This window comes from Columba livia, chromosome 16, assembly GCF_036013475.1.
Source record: "Columba livia isolate bColLiv1 breed racing homer chromosome 16, bColLiv1.pat.W.v2, whole genome shotgun sequence".
NCBI classification, from domain to species: Eukaryota; Metazoa; Chordata; class Aves; order Columbiformes; family Columbidae; genus Columba; species Columba livia.
This window is the reverse complement of record NC_088617.1, coordinates 7217968-7237032: the sequence shown is the minus strand read 5'-3', so window position 1 is coordinate 7237032 and position 19065 is coordinate 7217968. Positions and strand designations below refer to the sequence as shown.

At 47.0% G+C, this 19065-nt stretch overlaps 1 protein-coding gene across 2 annotated transcripts in view; it reads right to left on the bottom strand.

Moving 5' to 3' along the window:
• LOC102088601 (peroxidasin) overlaps positions 1-19065 on the bottom strand; it is a 45994-nt gene that overhangs the window by 2268 nt on the left and 24661 nt on the right. For both annotated transcript variants that reach the window (XM_005499573.3, XM_065032308.1), the window contains 16 exons: positions 18738-18907; positions 16557-16674; positions 14835-15004; positions 14099-14371; positions 13824-13940; positions 12130-12288; positions 10705-10817; positions 9194-9350; positions 7560-7668; positions 6621-6778; positions 3903-5406; positions 3282-3416; positions 2460-2668; positions 1554-1668; positions 1109-1202; positions 652-769 (listed from right to left, as the gene is read on the bottom strand). In XM_005499573.3, the coding sequence (XP_005499630.2) occupies positions 674-769; positions 1109-1202; positions 1554-1668; positions 2460-2668; positions 3282-3416; positions 3903-5406; positions 6621-6778; positions 7560-7668; positions 9194-9350; positions 10705-10817; positions 12130-12288; positions 13824-13940; positions 14099-14371; positions 14835-15004; positions 16557-16674; positions 18738-18907 (3697 nt within the window). In that variant the 3' untranslated portion in view covers positions 652-673. The remainder of the gene's footprint in view (positions 1-651; positions 770-1108; positions 1203-1553; positions 1669-2459; positions 2669-3281; positions 3417-3902; positions 5407-6620; positions 6779-7559; positions 7669-9193; positions 9351-10704; positions 10818-12129; positions 12289-13823; positions 13941-14098; positions 14372-14834; positions 15005-16556; positions 16675-18737; positions 18908-19065) is intronic.

The window sequence follows — 19065 nt, the reverse complement described above, 5'->3', positions numbered from 1 at the left end:
CCCCAGGCTGGAAGGTGGTGACAGTGACTTTAAACATGTGCTTGAACATCCTCAACTTCTTGGCTCGAGCTGAGCAAACAGAGGACTGGTCCTACGGAAGAGAGGTGTGCCATGACTCACATTGAGGGGGAAATCTCTGCCAACATGTACGCAAATGATAGATTACTCCATCTGCCCAGATGTCCTGGTTACCCTGAGGAGGGACCAGTCCATCTACTCCATCATGGAGCTTTGTGATATCTCTCCCCACAAAGGTCCTGTGGAGGCTGTTGGATTTGGGGTTGGGATATTAAGTGTTGCTAGAAGAAACCTACCCAGAGTCTCAGGAGAACCTCACCCAGTCCACCAAGTCCATGCTATATTTATGTCTTTCCCCATCTTTGCCAAACCGGTTCTTACAAGACCTCCAGGAACGGATATGCCACAGTGTCCCCAGACAACCCATTCCAGTGAGTCACTAATCATTACTGGTAAGAAGGAGTGTCTAATCTGCTGCATTTAAGCCTATTACCTCTTGTCCCATTCATCACCAGATTGCTCCATCCCCTTCTGCAAGTCTTTATGTGAAGACTCCTCAGGTGTCCCACTACACGCTCAGCAGCACCACATCGATGCACCTCTTGGATCCCAGCCCAGAAGAAACACACTGACCTTAGAGAAACAGGCAACATCGTCATCTTTTCCTCCATTTGTCTCCAGTCTTCTTCCCCTGTCCATGTGTGCTGATGTTACTGTGGTGCCACCTCAGCTGGCTCTCTAGTGCATTCACCTGGTGGGAAGGAGAAAGCAGCAGCTCTGAGTCTGCACCTTTGCGCAGATCATCATTAACCTGTCCCAAACCCAAGAAGAAAGCGCCAGCTCAAGTTAACCTCCACTGAGGCTCAAACCTGTATTTTACTCTTTGGTTGCAGAGGTCTGAGCTCACAAAGCCAGGCTTAATCTCTTATCTCCTTACTCTACCTCTCCTGTACCTGCTGCTAGTCCCCTCCGATCAGATGGTTGTTCTTGGCTCTGAAGGGCACAGAAGTCACAGAGGCTGCCCATAGCTAATAGCTAAGTCCTGTTCCCAGCTTGACAAGAAGACAAACCTTGAGGCACAAAGTTTTACCTGTTTCTGTAGAGAAGCAACTGTCTTCTCCAGTTCAGCCACAAGAGACTCAAGATTCTCTCTGGATGACGGGCTTGGAGAAGGGGCCTCGTTCCTGGGGTCAGGGATAAAAAGTGAAAGGGATTATGCAAATGTCAGATGAGAGAATGATTGTGCCTTCTCCAACATCAGCCTCCAAGTAAGCACCAAACAGAAGGACCCAACTCCCAGATCCAGCTGACAAGAGATGTCAACCGGCCACTCAGCCCAGATATTTAAATAGCAGAGCTGGGCTCTGCACTAAAGTGTTGGACAACTTTGACCAAGCTCAGCACCTGTTTGCTAAAACACTCCTGGCCTCCAGACCTCTGAAGAATGCCAACTACAAAGGCCTGAATGGACTGAGTTATTAAATGCTTTTCTTACAGTTCATAAAATGGAGGTAAAAGAAGTGGTGATACCACACCTGGGGAAGGCAGGCTGATGTTTGGCAGGGTTTTCTTCTGGGTAGCTGAAGCCGGGAGATCTCTTGCCACGGAACCGCTGAGAAAGAGCCCTGAACTGCCCACGTGTCTGGCAGTCTTGGAAAAGAATGGAAAGTCTGCAGTGAGCATTGGTGTTTAAAGCAGAATCATGCAGATTGAAGTCAGCACAAGGCAGTGCTGGTCCCCTCCACCATCCACCTTCTCCTCCACCATCCACCCAGACATCTCTTGTGCCAGAGGGGAGGAGGCAACAAAGGTGTGTAACAGGGCACACATCATGCATGGATTCCCATGGCTCAGTTGGACATCTGTGGGCAGGATATAGCACAAAAGGACCATGGTAAGATCTGTGGTTTAATGGCAGAGTTTTACAGACTCCCAAATGAATCTTTAAAGTGATATGTCGTGGGGATCACTGTGCCTATGTCCTGCTTTAGTCTCTCCCCACAAGGCCGAGCTATAGGCAGCTGCTAGAGACAGAAGCCGTCAGCCAGGCGGGCCTTTAACCACATTCAGTGAAGTTAACAGGCTTTGCAGAGATGTGGGCGATACCCCCAGTTTGTCAGTGTTTAAGAGGGTTTTGGACAACATCCTTCATAATTTGCTTTAACTTTTGATCAGCCCTGAAGTGGTCGGGCAGTTGGACTAGATGATCATTGTGGGTCCCTTCCAACTGAAATATTCAAATTCTATTCCATTCCATTGCAATTCTATTCATTCTTTATTCCTATTCTTATTCTTCTCTTTGCAACCATTTGCTGGCACACTGTTCTCATGATGTACCATGAAACCAGCTCCTGGCACTTCCTATAAGCTCATAGCAGGTGACAAATGTCACCCAGAGCTTTCCCCACGTCAATCGGTGCTGGAGCAGACTCCTTCCTCACCCTCGCAACAGTCCTGCCACAAGCGGAGATCCACCGCAGGAATCTCTTCGCAGCCGACCATGCCCTGTGGGTACGAGGCCACCTGGAAGACATCTCTCTGAAGCTGCTGGATGTGGTCGCTGTTGTCACAGATGACACGAGCAAGGGATGCCTGTCTGATCTGAGTCAGCTGCGCCGGTGTGAAGACTCCGGGATTCTCGTACCAAAACCTGCAGTGGGTTTGTAATCACAGCATGATTCAGGGGTAGGAGAAGAGGCTGGGAAGTGAGGCTGGGAGGAGAGTTTCCCTTCACCTGTGGTAGCACCCACACACCTCAAGAGGAGCTTTTATTCTGGTGTTAGGTGGTTTTGAACAGAGACTGCCCTTTTCTGAACCCACGAATCCCTGTGAGGTGCTGGCCGGAGCTGCAGGTGCCACCAGCAGCAGGTACAGCCCATGCAGAGGAACCCAAGCCTCAGACAGATCTGCTGGAACAGGGGCATGGGGAAAAAATGCTCCTGCATCACCAGGCAGGTGTGTCTTATTCACACAAGCAGCAAATGGAAATTAGAAGGAAAGTCCTGCGGATATTTTCTAGCATTTTCAGAAGACATTGGGAACATTCCCAGTAGTGTCCAGTGTCTTGCGGTGGAGCAGAAATTTTTAAATCAGGAAAGTACACACTGACAGTAACTGTGGAAAGTCCTTTTACAAATGAGCTGGCCTGCCTCGTATTGTAAGACAAGAAATAATCAAAACTTATAGCTTCTGTTCCTCCCCATAGGGAGCAAATCCTCCCAAACACAATACCAAAGACTCTGGGTTGACTCCACTGATAATACCTGTCTCCATCCCTCAGCCTTCTAAACTGTGTGGTTAACAGGCACATCAGCGTTGGTCCAACTCTGGTACCAGGGACAAGATCCTCCACCATCAGTGCTGGAAACAGGTCAATATTTTTGGCAGTCCCATATAAGCTGCAGGATAAAAGATATTAAAATAAAAGAAGTTAAAAGATGATAAAGATGATCAAAGAGTGGAGATAATATAAATCTGATCACATCATAGGGATTTGTAAGCAAGGAACTCATATTTGTATGCAAGGACCATATTTACAATAGTCTTTATCTAAAAGACAGTGGGATGAAGGCCTTGCTGTGGAAAGAAGCAGCCAGTGCAGATAGGATGCAGTTTAGTCTCACTGGAAAATAGCTTCAAGGCTCAACCTGTTCCCAAACCCCACCCCAGCAGTGCCTGATGACATTCCACTCGGAACCAGACCGATCACTTGGGGAGACTTCATTTGTCTTACCCCGTTCTTAAACCACAGCTATTACCCTATCTTAGCATCTGTGGGGAGTGATATCTGGGAAGGTTATTTGATAGGTCTCCTGGGAGGAGCAGAAACTTTCCACTGACTGATCTCCAGTGATTTTGATGCTCCCAAGTCCAGGCTACAGTACCTCCTAAGCTTTTCCCTGATCTCAAAGTTCTTGATCTCAGTTCTGAGGTCCTCAAACTCCTGTGCAGAGGAGAGGTTGCAGAAGACCCTGAAGTCGTTGTAAGGTGGGATGCCATGGTCTCGCCCCCTCTGGATGTTGATAGCGGCCAAGTCCAGTGAGACAGAGTGTGCCATGGAGAAGAGTTTCTCCGTCAGCTCCATGTTGAGGAGTTCAGAGGGGACCCGCATTTTCCCAGGAACCCCAAAGAGCCCACGGAGGAGGGGGTCGATCCCACCTTCCTGTGTGATCCTGAAAGGGGAGAAGAAGGCCTTGTGCAGGGGGACGTGGCCTTGGCGGATGGGCTGGAAGGATTCGTTCAGCCGGTACAGGACGGGGTTGATCAAGGTGTGGCCGAAGCGGAAGGCAGCAGTGGCGAAGACGTTGAGAATCCCCGCATTGACGTTGGGGTTGTAGCCTTTGTACTCACCCAACATCTTCATCCCAGCTTCCCCAAGGACCTTGGGGAGCCACTGGGCATAGGTGATATGTTGCATCTGGGCACCCACGATCTTCCGTGCCTCGTGATACAGGAGTTCTCCGTCCCAGTGGGGGTTGAGGGCCGACAGCTCCGTGGCAATGCGGTTGTGCTCCCGGAACCAAAGCGTGTGCATGGCTGTCAGACCCAGCTGCTCATTGGCACGGTGGTCCCCGGCCAGGAAGCATGGCACGGGGCTCTCGTTCTCATCCCTCATGCACTCTGTGGGCGGCCCCACGGCAAAGGGAAGGAGATGCTTCCCCGAGCTGGCCACAACTTGCCCTTGCTTCAGCAGCCCGTTTCGGCTGCTCAGATCCCGCAGTTCCCGTGATTCCTGCTCTGTGCTGCCGTAAACATTGGAAGCATCAATGTAAGACGTCAAGTGGTTGATCTGCTCCCTGGCGTAGACAGAGTTCATCAGCAGGGAGGTCATCCCGCTGCCGCACACGGGGCTGGAGCGGACAAAGAACATGCAGCGCCCGTTCCTAACACGGGGGTCGTTGGCTGGGACTGTAATGGAGAAGCAAGGTGGGTCATTGCTGCACACCTGGCTGCAAGGTGCTCCATCCGAGAAGCGGGACATGCTGATGGCTGCCACCGTCTGGTCCATGTCGTGGTCCAGAAACTGTCCCCACTGCATGAGCATGTGCGTGAACTGGTCATCGGGGGTGATGGTCTCAGTCCCGATCATGGTGGTGGAGACAAGGCGGGGTAGAGGAAGGGGCAGCCCCCTGGCATCTTGTGCCAAGGAAAAGCCCCGGGGGAGGTTAAATCCATTCTGGTAGGCAGGTTTGAGGAGCCTCTGGAAGGCTGTGAGAGATGCACCCCACATTGGGTGCTGGAGGTTGTTGCAAGACCCATCGTGGGTCCTGTACTTCTTGTGGAAGCAGATATTGGAGCAGTTGGGTGTGCGGCGGTGGGCAGAGCAGCCTGATAGGTTGGCGATCATGTTCAGGTAGTGGGGGGACACCAAGTCGTTGTACCGATACCCTGCAAAGGCAAAGCACCAGGTCAGACCATGGCCGCTGGAGCCATCATGTTCCCACCACCCCATGTCAGGGTTTTGGGTGGCCCCTGCTGCTGGGATTGTCATGGTGAGCACGGAAAGGTCAGGTCTCTGATTCTGGTGTTGCTATCTCAGTTGTGTAAGGTTAAATGAAGCTTAGCACCATACCAGAAAAAAAAAGGGGAGAAGAGTTTAGTATGAACTGCACAGAGGTAGAACCAGAAACGTTGTGACTGATCTTGGTCTCCACCCTGGGTTTATTTTACATCTCTCTGGTTTATAACTGCAACCTCGAGCACCATCAACCACCCCAACACTACGTGAGGAGCTGCAGGGAAGCCGCGGGTGACTGCCAGGGCGTTATGTCGTGCGAAAGCGCTGAATAACACTGAATAACGCTGTGCTGTGCGGATGCTGATGGGACAAGGAGGGGGAGAGGCTGGCAGAACAACCAGCCTGGACGGGACCTGCAGCCTGGAGAGAGGCTCCTCACAGCCTGGAGCACATCCAGACAGGCAAAAATATTTATGAGCCCCAAACATACACAGTGACTCACACGTATAGGTAGAAACTTGCAGCATGCGGGCATGTCTGTTGTATATAAAGGAGGTCCCAGTCAACAAGTTTGGAGCTCAGCTGCTGGGTGCTTGGACCTCCCTTGGCATTTTTACTGTTGCGTTGCTCTGTTGCTTGCTATCCTGACTCAATAAAAGGAACCCAAGTGGTTGGAACCCATCTGAGTTTGTAGCTAAAAGGTCTAAGTGGTAGAAAGACAAAGTGATATCCCCTTCCTCGGTTACAGCACCCAAATACTTCAGTTTTCAGTATTTTTCTCGTTGCCACTTGGAGGGCAGGAAACATCTCTGGCCGCGCTGCTGGGGGACTGAACCTCAGACCCACCACGGCACTCCTTTGGGAGTCAGGTGGTGAAATATTTTTAAAGACTGGGGCTTTATAGCCAGCCAAGAAATCTTTACCAGAACAGGGAATGAAAATACTTTCCCAAGTGCGGGGTTGGTTCAGTCACCTCAAGACCTCTGGCTGTTATGAAAATCGCAATATGTAAGAATTGCAACCCAGACAACACATTTCTTGGCATACTCAAAATTGCACTTTTTAAACTTTCTGGATAACTACACACAGTTGTATAATTTAATGCAATGCACAAAGTGAAGGAGGAAAATAAAATCTCTCATACCTGTGACATTCATATCCACAATGAGACCTTGTTGCACGTGTTCCTGGATCAGCTGCAAAGTTCTTTCGAAGATCTCACCTGCCCGGGCTGTTTCCAGGGTGTAGGGGTCCCGAGGGTAACGGAAAAGAGCCAGTAAGTCATTGGGCGTCTTGGGGCGTCTGTTTCCAAGAGGCAGAAGTGATGCAGGAACATTAAAATAAATAAACTGAAGATTTAAATGAATCAACTCTACAGGCAGCAAGAGTCAGGCTCTGAGCCTGGCCCAGTGCTTGACCCCCAAAACTAGTGTATAATAATGACGAGGCTTGCCTGCATATTGCAGATGATTAAAGAAAGGATATTTTTCCCTAGAAAAATACACAATTTTAATTTCCTTAGCGTTTCTATCTTTTTTTCCTGCTATAGTAAATTATTTTTCACATTCCAACAGCTGAAACCCAGAGATTTTGGGCTTAATATGAACTATCTATCTTTTCAATGAAAACATATATTTGAGTGGAAGAGGAGGGAATTCTCATTCACTCAGGAAGTCATTTTTCATTGAGGAAAGGGTTCAAACTATATATTTCTGTTCACCCTGCACAAAGTCAGTTGCATTTATAAAATGACAATACTGATTATTTTCTTTTCTAGGCATTGCCTCTGGAGCCAGCTCCAGCTGACAAAATTTATGTTGCAGATATAAGTGACATAAAAGGTGATATTTGCATATCAGATATTAATGTATGAGATTTTTGCAGAATCCCAAATGCCTGTTATGAAGCTCTATCACATCCTCACTTCTACATGGTACAGCTTCAACCTCCAATACCCAAAACAACACTGTAGCTTTCATTTGTGGATTGTCAATGATAAAATGAGATCTGAGAAAGCTTCATTCCCTGTTTTTTTATCTCTTTTCTGCTCCAAGTCTCAGATCGTGGCATTTCACACACTTACTTGCTGAACAGCTCGGTGCGTGTGGAGTTGATGGCATGGTCCACGCTGCTGATGGCTTCTCGGATCGACGTGGCCACAAACGTGTCGCCGCTCCGACCGACAAACGTGGCTTCCCAAAGAAGAAAGAAAGAACAAAACATTCTTAATTTGATATTAATTTACCTTCCAAGCTAAAGAAAAATCTGTATATAGATACAAGCCCCATAGTAACTCCATTGAAGGTCAAACTCTGTTTCCATTCGCAACATAAACATCATGAAACTTCTTCTGTTTTCAAAAGCAGATATTCTAAAGAAGAAATTAACTGTCTGAAAAAGCAGATGGCTTTCTCAGGAGATGGCTGTGGAACACATATTCACAGTTTGCTCCTGTATGGCTTTGCAAATAAATGCATGTTTTGTTTCATGGTTAAACTGGAAAAAGAAAGTGTAAAAAAAAAATCATAGGAAGTTAACCCAAAATAATGTATTTACTTCCCACAAAGAAAACTTCTAAAATTCATTTGAATGTATTGCTCATACATTAATTTTCCATTTGTGGAACACTTCTAATTCAGCACAAATCTAGAGTTAACACATCAAACACATCATTTTGAAACAAAAAAGAAAGCTATTGTTTGAATACCTTCAGGAGTAAACACATGAATTCTTAAAAATTACTACAGAATGCAGTTTTTAAGCCAGGGCCTTTGTCATAGCTGAACAAACCGGTTCCCATTTGTCTACTGATGTACGTGACAGCCAGCTGGAAAACGAGTTACCAATCAAGAATAAATCACAGAAATTATCTCAAGAATAATTTCAAACAACAAAGACATTTCAGATTATTCTCAGGTCCTTGCACACAATCCTTGTATAGAAAATGACACTAAATTCACCTAATAAGCTACTCAGTATTCATGCTGGTTGTTCCTGCGTGCTTGAGGAATAGCTCTCTACTTTTATTTTTAACTTTAGTGCTTGGCTTTGGGTTTTGTTTTTTTTTTTTCCCTTGCCAGTTCTTCCTCACTCTCTAACAAGTACAATTTCCACTTTTGACCTCTTTATCCATCACAACCTCCCTAATGCACGGAGTGGGAGCTTGAAAACGAGCGACTAATTTCCCATCCCCAAGAGACTGAGCAAACATTTTAAACCCTGTATTTGCAGCAACAATGTCATTCTCCTCTGCCCTCCCCTGGTGTGCGAGGTTACATTCAGATGATGACTTAGAATCATAGAATCGTTTTGGTTGGAAGAGACCCTCAAGATCATCAAGTCTAACCATTAAACTTGTGAGTGTGTTGGCACATTTTAATAAGTTTTTTACTAATTTTCTCCCTCCCAGCAGAGGCAGTAACTACACACACACCAACAGCTCGGCTTGCAGGAGGCAATTTAAGGCAACACCTTTGTTTTTGCAGGGAGAAATTGCAGCTCAGCTGAGAAAACAGTGAGGAGCAGCTTGGAGATGCTCGGGCTTACACAACGGAACGACCCTGATCACGCCTGCAAGGGATTTGTCTGCAAAGAAGCTGGAGAAATAAGATGTTCATGTTCATATGGACATATGTTCAAAGCGTGGGCATCAACACAGTGTAGCCCTTCCTTACACAAGAGGAGGAGAAGACTCGAGGAGCACAGGAGATGCCCTACCAGTGATGGAGAGCTGCATGGCGCTGGAGGTGAAGCCAAAGGGGTTTCTTGCTATGCACTCGTATCTGCCCTGGTCAGCCACGCCGAGATCGTGGATGGAGAGGGTCCCATCTTGGCTGATGTGGAACTTGCCACTCTCCGTGATCTGGATGCCCTCCTGTTGCACCGTGAAAAGACAGAAAACATGTCAGGGTGTGGAGAGCTTCCCACCATCCCAGCCCTCAGCCCATTCAGCAAACCCGCAGATGGATGCGATGAAGTGATGTGGCCACCAGATGTTAGCATTGCTCTTCCAGAGAAAGCAGAAAGACACCCAAGGACATGTCCCCCTGCCTGGACGCACTGCCAGGAGATCCTCGCTCGGCTCCTCCACCCTGAGCCACCTCCAGGCACTCACTGCATTTCTCAGCACTTCTTACAGACACTCTGGCTGGAGCCGGCGCTGTGCCCTGGTGCTGCCACAGAAGTTTCACAGCACATAAATAAGCCTAGAAGTCTTCAGTTATGGGACAACCTGAAACTGATGGATTTTTGCTGGCCTTGATTTGCAGATACCAGGTTTTGCAGGCCCTGAGCAGCATCGCTGATCAAAGCACTGCCAGCAGCAGCTCCCTCAACCCCAGCCTCTCCACCTGGCTGGGGGCTTCAGATTTTACTTTCTTAATTCTCTTGTTTCTTAACATCTTTCTGGGGCTCAAGCATTTTCCCCTCTAATTTGTCCTGTGCCCAACTGTGCTGAAAAGTAAGGCAGGTCCCAGGGAAGGTCACAGGTGTTGTACTACAGCACAGCAAGAAAACGCCTAAGGAGCTTCACCTAAGGAGTTATTGAAAAGAGCAGCCAGGCTGCAGCGCTATTGTGAGGGATCGTGGGTTTGCCCCATCAAATCTGGAGCCAACCAGCATCATCCAGTTCACCAGTGGGGATCCTGGAAATAAGGACAAACTACTTAGGGGAAAAAAAAAAAAAAAAAAATCCATTTTCAGTTTTTTTCCAGGAATAGTCAATTAAGTGTTTCTAACATCCTGGAGGGTCACTGGCTTCAATTTACTTGTTTGGAAGGAAGAGCAAGAGAAAACAGGAATGTGCATTGCAAGGTTTTGAGCTTGAGAAGGAGCAACATTCTTTCAGACCATTAAAAACGCTGGATCAGTGGAAATATCAGTCCTTAAATTTTAATCAAACACAATTTCTTTCATGTGTACCACACAAACTGATTTAACTAGTTGAGCTGGAAGAGATGTTTAACAAGAGGGTTGTTTAATGCCCCCATGGAGGACAAGATAGTATAGAATCATTGAATAGTTTGTGTTGAAGGGACATTCCCAGCTCCCCCAGTGCCACCCCTGCCATGAGCAGGGACATCTTCACCAGCCCAGGTTGCTCAGAACCCCATCCAGCCTGGCCTGGGATGTCTCCAGGGATGGTTCATCCACAACCTCCCTGGGCAACCTGGCCAAGGCTCTCACCACCCTCAAGAGAAAAAACCATCTTCCTCCTGCCCATCTCTTACTTTGACCCAGGTGATGGTTGGCTGTGGATCTCCTTGGGCAGTGCAGGAAATGGCAACATCCTGGCCCGTCTCTGCCACCACATCTTGTGGGGGGTGAAGGAACACGGGTATCACTGCTCAAAAAAGTCACAAGTGAAAGAAATGCATCAAGGAAGAAAGAGAAATCTGCACGAAAAACATCTCAGCACAGGCAAACCAGAGCTGCTGGGCTCCTTCTGCTCTTGCAAGGGCTCTTCAAAGGGGTCTCAGTCCCTCTACCAAGTCCTCTGTAATTTATGTTCATTATTTTCTGCTCCTGTGTGTCTTTACTTGGGGCAATCACATAGGAATGTGTTGGGTTCCCTGTCATTTAAAATAGTTAATTCAAAGGCTCTCTAGAAAAGATGCTCAAGCTGAAACAAGGATCATTAATTGATTCAGGAACTATCCTCTGGCAAGCGTTACTCAGGTCAAATTAAATAATTATATTGATCTTGCTGGTCTTCAAATATTTGGTGAATTCTGTGCTTGAAACATCACTAATTTCATGTTACTAGGCAGTTTCCTTCCCCCCAGGTCTACTATCAGCAAAATTCTGCCATGTTTGTGAACAAGTAGGGATGTTTGCTTATTTTGAACAATTATTTATATAAAAACAAAAAAGCAAATCAAAACCTGAAAGCATTCCTGTGTGACTTGTGTTTTACAGAGGCTTGATTTTAGAATACCTATGTTTAGGTTGAACCCATGAGCTGGTAGCTCATGTTTAAGATAAATGTATGTGGAGCCAGAGTTAAATCTTCCTGAAGAAAGAAATCAGGAATCAGTTTTTTTGCAAGATGTTTCATTTTAAATAGTATCTCGCGATTCATCCTGTAGGTAAGCTAAGATTTAAAAATAGTAAAAAAAAAGAAAAATTACTAAGAATTTAATTAATACATTTTTTTGTAAATTCTCAGACAAAAATTCTTTGTTTCCTTTACCAAAATAATTTCCTTACAAACAACTCCCAAACACATTCAAGGGCCCCATTTTTCACTCAAACTGGCCAGCTTGGATCTCATCTGATGGGCTTTAATGGTCATTTAGATCCCATAACCCCACCCTGGTGTTTATTCATGCAGATGCCAACTGATACCAGCCCATTCCCTGGCCACACCAGATGAGTTTCATTCTCCTGGTTGTACTTTTTCTAGACTACCAGATAAGTTTTCGAGGAAAACTGAAGCAGCTTCTTCCAATTTACAAATCTTGGCACTCTGGAAACCTCTTTAAAGTTTCCCACCAACTGATGGAGCTCTCAGGACTCTATGGCCATTCATGGGCAAAAGCAAAATCCCATCCCATGGGAACCAGGGCAATTCCCCGCCTTGGCAGACAGCGTGTTCTATACCTTAACATGAACTTTATAAACCCATTTTACAGCCCTTATTCCCCCAGCCTCACCTCGAGGGGTCACTGACAGCTGTACCGGGATTGTCCTCACTCCAATGGCGCTGATGGCGTGACATTCGTACTGGCCTTGGTCGTGCAAAGCTACCCTGGTCACCCGCAGGGTGCCTGTGGAGAGGACGCTGTGCCTCCGGTCGCTTGGCAGCGGCCCCCCTGGTCAGACAAGAAGTGTGATTTGTTAATTGTCAGTGAGATTTCTCTTCCCATCACTGCAAGTATCCGTGTGACAGTTAAAAATTTCATTTCTTTCCCAACAGCCACCTTGAAATACCATCTTGGTCTTGCTAAGCAAGGAACGGGACAGATGCTGCTCTTCCCACACTCAGGATTGTGACTGAGTTCTTATCTAAGCAACTGGAAAGGGGCTTGTACCCTTTTTCTTTCCTCATAATCCTTTTCTTAGTGCAAACTGCAGATTTACTGACCCCTGATGGATAGCAAATCTGTGTTCAACTGTCCAAGCTGGCTGTTCAATCAAATACATAGCAACATCTAGCACTGCCTTTTTTCATTTGGTATTTTGACTTTCTTTTGTTTGGAAACTGCATTGTTTCAATATTTCCTCTATTTAAGGAGAAAAGTTCAAAATTAAAATGCTTTACCAAACCTCAACAAAATTATTATAGCTTCTCAGCTTAGCGTCTTTTTTTTTTTTTTAATATTTCATTTTCCTCCAAATAAGGGCTCTATTCATTTGTAACAAAAGGAATCTGAATCTTCCCCACACTGTTAAAAGTGGCTTTGAGAATGAGCAATGGTCCATCACTTCTCTTGTCTCGCACTTAGCATCCCTTCTGTGACAACACTGCGAAGCCTGGCTGATCTCTGGATCACCAGGTGACCAAGCTAACCTGGCTACACAGCAGTTATTATATTAATTTTATTTCTTGTCACTGTCCTCCTTTCCACATCTTTAAGAAATATCCTCTGAAATCTGGGCAGTGGAAAAAAAACAGGTTAAAGGAGATGGAGAACATGCTGCTGGAGGAGAATTTTAGCCGGTCCTTTTTAACTCCACGTCAGCTGTGGAGGCTGGGAAACAATAGCCATGAATTCTCCACAGCGCTAAACCATTAATTATGGCTTGTGAAGCATAAGGAAAAGTTGGAGGGCCTCTGGGCCAGGCATTGTTGGCTTCTGTCCCAGAAAGTGTTGGAAGGGATCAGTTCAGTGGAGCCAGCACTAACCATCATCCGAGCCTTTAAAAGTTCACCAGCACCTGTTGGTCCCAAGCAGTTTTTCCAAAGTGAAAAGAAACCCCAGAGGTGTCAGTGGTGAGCAGTGCTCTCCTGCAATGTGCTCCCCAAGAGGAGCAAATCAATTATAATGATGGAGAGCTGGTACCTGGTGATACCCACTGATTCAGAGTGGCCAGACCTGCCTTCTCAAAGAGGTAGGAAGCCACCACAGAAGGATGTTTGAGGCTTTTTCGATGAAAAACACTCCTTCCTTCTGACATGATGACTTAGTATGTCAGAGATCTAAGAGGCTCCTTCCTCACTGCTTTACATCGTCCTTGGTGATCCTTGACATACCTCCCAGTGTGAGCAGGTCTGTGCTGATCACCATCTGCCCCGTGTCACCACTCCCAGTCATTGCCCTGGACCAGCAGGTGGGCTGGTCTCATCCACACCCCACAGATGGGAGCACAGAAGGAAAATAAAGCCCCAAGTCAAGTGAGGCCGTACCTGCCCTCGTCCAGGTGATCACAGGCGGAGGGTGACCCTCGGCAGAGCAGGGAAAGTCCACACTTTGTCCCTCAGTTACTGTCTGATCAGTGGGGATGAGGAGAAACCTGGGAGAATCTGGAATGGAAAGCAGTGAGCAAGCAGCAGAAAAAACTCAGGCAGCAAAGTTGGGTTAATTCTCAGTTCACAGAAGAAGAACCAGTCATGGGGCTTAAATACACCCCCCCCGACTGAACAATTTATCCCAGAAATGTTATCAGCCTGGGACTCCTCACCTTGCACTATGACCCTTGCTGTTGCCTGGATGGATCCCTCGGTGTTGCTGGCATTGCAGTTGTACTGGCCCTGGTCCGAGAAAGTGACATTCCGAATGAAGAGTCCTCCAGAGCTGGTGATAGTGAAACGGGAATCCTGCGGTAAAGGAGAGTCCGTGCCAAGGGTCCAGCTGATGCGAGGGTGGGGGTGCCCAGAGACCCCGCACTCCAAGGTGACGCTTTCCCCAATCAGCACTTCAGTGTTCTGCGGCTGGATCACAAAAGTGGGCTTGGCTGGAAGGAAACGAGTGCGTCAGAAAGCAGAAACCCTGGTGCCTGCTCTGTTACGGGCAGGAATTGCCTGGACATCTCATGCAGTCACCTGGCTCTTCCCTGAGCTCCAAATCCTCCATGTGAGCAATTCCCCCAGCACTGCTTCTTCCCACCAACTCCCCATCCCGGTCACCTCGGGCTGGAGCATCCCCACTCCTGTGTCCCCTTCACCCCGCTATCTCTGTGCTGCAGAATTAACCCCAAACTCCCTCCCCAGGCACAAATTACCTTTGATCTTAAACCCTCAGTCTCCCTCTCCCATGAAGGAACCCCCTAAAGCTCAGACCACGTTACGCTGTAGCCACTCTTCCCCAGCACACCAAGAACATCTTGGCACATAAAAAGCTGAGACTGACTCTGACTTAGCTCTAGTCCTAGCCCAAATCTGAGCTTGGCCTTCAAGTGGTGCACAAGGCTTAATTACATGGAGTGTCAAAATAGCGCAGGACAACTTCTTGTGTCTTGACCTCCCCGGCAACGTTCTTGGCCATGCACTGGTAGATGCCTTTGTCCGACTCCTTGGTATTCTGGATCATCAAGGTACCGTCTTGCAACAGGTTCAGGCGGTTGTCGTCTTTCATGTCAATCTTGTTACTGAAAAACAGACGCAAAACAGGCAAAATCTGAAAGGAGTAAAGATGGGTGGTCTTCCCCAAGCTGCTGGGAGCAGTGGGGTCTTGCATGTGTTGCAGTAAATCGGTGTTCCTTGGAGCTATGCTGAGACTTTATGAAATTTATAGCATGAGTTATGATTTACAGCGCTGAACTCCAGCTCTGATTCGCTCCCTGGGTGAGCTACTTTGTCTCTCACCACTGATCACATACGACATTTACAGCCCATCAGCAGAGCACACTGTTCCCACGCAAGAGCATCGTTGCTATTGTCAGGACATCCAGGCCCAGAAAGCTTGTTCTCATTATTTACTAAGTGCAAATATAACAGTTAATTAATATCGTTATTGTGTGCAGCGATTTCTAGGCCTCTTTGTGGGGGGGCAAAAATCTCTGAGTAAGTCACTGTGGGACCCCAACACAGCTTGGACTCCAACCCAACTCAAGAGCTGTGAAATATCTTCCTCCTTTCTACAGTGACCTGTGACTCCTGGATCCCAGCCCGCGGCAGAAGGTCCCACTGCTGCGTTCCATTTGTCCCAGCACGAAGGAATCTTGGATGGCTGCAGATGATTGAAAAGGGAGAAGGGACCTCTCCCCCCCATAGGACAAAGGCTGAACCCACTCTGAAAATTAATATGCTTGCTGGGCATTTATTTAATTCCCCTGATGTCTCCCCACTCTAGTCATATCTCGTTTGCGTAACATTTATTATCGTTACCGCTCTGACAATGCTGTCTTTGGGAGCCTGCCAGCATTTCCCTAACAAAACCTTCCTTCCAGGGGACTTAACTCAGCCATAAACTTTTGCTCTGTGCTGAAACTCTGCCTGGTGGGGAGTTTGCTGGAGAAGCACACATTGATCATTTTTATTAATAACCGAGCCCTATCCAGGCTTCCACAGACAAGATGCTCGTAAAGCAGCAAAGTAACTGCAGTTCCACAGTGGGCAACTGCTTGAGTGTAGAATATTTCATTGTGTAGCATTTCCCAGAAATGCTTTGGCATCTGGCACAGCTGCATACTTTTTCAGTGTTGCTGTACAGAATGATAATCTACACGCTGCTTTGCAAGGTCTGTCAGTGGAGCACCATGATTTTTCCCTTTGAAAAAAAAGGCATTTTCCCAGCACACTAGGCCTTCAGCGAGAAAAAATTAGAAGCTAGAAGCATTTCAGCAGTTAATAAAATGGCAAACATGATGGCTGAGAGCAACACGACATACTAATTTTATTTTCTGATCAAAAGACAACAGCTTTCAGCCTGCAGAGTATGTTTATGGGAAAGTTATAAGCTCTTGGAATCCATCACAAATGCAGATGAAACATTTCAAATGCAGATGGAAATGCCACATGGGTTATGTGGTCGCCAGAGAACACTATTAAAAGGAAGGTATAATAAATACAACCAATGGAATATTTTTTTCTTTTATATTTTATGTTGCATGAAACAGATTTTGTAATTGCAAAACTACAGTGAAGAGCTTGGTGCTTGGAAAACTTTGCTACTCCAGGGCCCATTTTTTTGTGACTTACTTGTTGTGCAGCCAAATGATCGCAGGCTTTGGGTTGCCTTCTGCTCTGCAGGTGAAATAAACTGTGTTTCCCAAGAGGACATCAACATCGTGGGGTTCTGAGGTTATGCGAGGCCTCTCTGCAAAAGACAGTTTTAACACATTCCAGTCTAGAGCAGCACAAAACCACCTACAAGCCATTCTACAGCTCCCAGTGAGCAGATACCAGCAGAGCCCTGGGCACAACATCACTCAGAGCCACCTCAAAACTTCCCGCCAACATCGGCAAAATTACTGATATAGGGGAGGGAACAGCATTGTTCACCTGAGCCTGATAAAAGCCCTGGAGAATCAAAGTGGTTGTTCTTATTGCCAGTAAGTTGGGCAGTAAATCAGCTCCAGAACTGGCTGAACACTGGTTCACTGTAGCTGCCCCTCTTGGTTTCCCTAAAATAATGGAAGAAGTCGGTAGCATCCTCGCTTGGGCTGTTTTTCTGCCCCTGTCAGCCTGCTGCTCTCAGCTTCATCTGAACATCGTGCCAGCTCTCTGCAAATCACAGCTTTTCGACTGGATTTCACCCATTATGCCCCTAATTCACTATCTGACCCCTGTTCAACCAAGCTTTTCACTATGTGCTTCACTTTAAGATGTACTCAAGCATGAAGCAAGTTAAACATCTAAAGGATATACTAAAATACTAAGGAATTTATGTGTGTGGTGTGGGGGGTTTGATCTCTGTTCAGCAGAATACTTACCCATCCAATAATCTGTACACTCACCAGTAATCCAGTAAAACCAGCTGGATTATTTGTAAGATTAAGTGAGAAACTGTCACCTTCTCCAGTGGAAGGTCTGTGCCCTTGCTCCTTAGACCACAAGTGAATGGCTTGGCAATGTGCCCCCAATGGCAAGACCAGTGTGGAACTAAACCCACCACAGCCCCATGGTACAAAACACTGATCCAGTGCAGATTTGCTTACATTTGCTAAAAAGTGGTGGGTTAAGTTGATGCCAGCAGGTTTCGGACTGACTCAGATATCAGCTGCCTGCATCATTAGAGCTTTACGCTGAATTATGCATCATTTGTCTTCCCCAGCTGGCACAACACCAGCATAAAAACCTAATGCCAGCAAAGTCTTCCCACCAGGTGCTCAGGCTAATTTGACAGACATCCCACTGTGTGCCCATGCCTAAACCAGAACAAATTTACATTAACGGCTGCACCGTGGCACCGGGTGTGTGCCTGGAGCCCGAGCTCATTGAGCAGCACATCCACTTGCACTGGGTCCCACCCCATGTGCTCCCAGCTGCTTTCTCTACACCCTTCCTGTTCTCCCTGTCCCTCGAGATTACAGACTCTGTGCCAATTCAGCTCTTTGCATGGCTGTGCATTAAATTGAGCTGTGAAATGGTCAAGATTAAAAAAAAAAGGAAAAAAGGCAGAATTCATGGGACAGTTTTCCAAAATCCAGCTGATGTCACACATCTGGCTCACAGCACGGCCACACACAGCTGGACTGGCATATCCAGGAGTGATGCTAACAGCTTGGGTAAGTGGGAACATCTCTGACTGAATCTACCAGTACTGAAGTATCAGGGAACCACAGACGGTGCTTGTACCATCCCGCACTTAAAAGTTAGAGTTCTGTCTTTCTCTGCATGACATATTGAACTTTGGAATTTTTCAGAACAAAACCTTTCATTTCAAAATAGCATTTTTTAGTGAGAAATTATTTAAATTTAAGGAAGAGCAGCTTAAGAAACCCAGCACTTAGCACAGTCAAACAAAACATTCAGCAATGTATCTATTAAGAGTTTGCTTTGGTTTTCAGTTGTGTTTCCAGCCATCACAGCTCTACCCCTCTGTTCAGCCCAATGTGTGATGTTTCTTCTGGTTGCTGGTTTAACCACCAGCCTCAGTAAGTCCTTCACTGGCCCTACTCTATCTAAAAACCAACAAGACACTTGGCAGCCAAAACAGAGCTGCTGTCAACTCCCACACGACTGTCTGCTTTCTCTGCATTATCCTGATCACTCGTGTGACCCAACTGGGACTTTCTCATTTCAGCAGCAAAAGAAGGCAGAAAGCGGGATGCCAGGGATGGGGAAGAGGGAGGAAAAAGGGCAGAGGAAACAATTCCTAAACCAAAACCCAACTCCATGGGCTGGGGGTGGTGGATGGAGGGGTTTGAGCTCACTCACCGCAGTTGAAGTCCTGGGCGGTCAGGGTGACGATGGAGCGGCCGTGCAGGTCCCGCGGGGCCTCGCAGGTGGCGGCAGTTTGGATGCTGCCCTGCTCCGCATATTTCTTCAGCAGCTCTGCCAGCCACATCAAGTCACAGTCGCAAAGCAAAGCGTTGGAGTCCAGCCGCCTGCAAAAGCGAGGAAAAAGCTGCTCATTTCCCAGGTCCCGAACGCCACCGCCTTACACAAGACACGGGAGGCGAACTGCGCCCTGGAGTGAAGGATCACTCGGCTGTTCTTCCTCACATTTGATCATACCCCAAATGAATATTAGAGATATTTAATC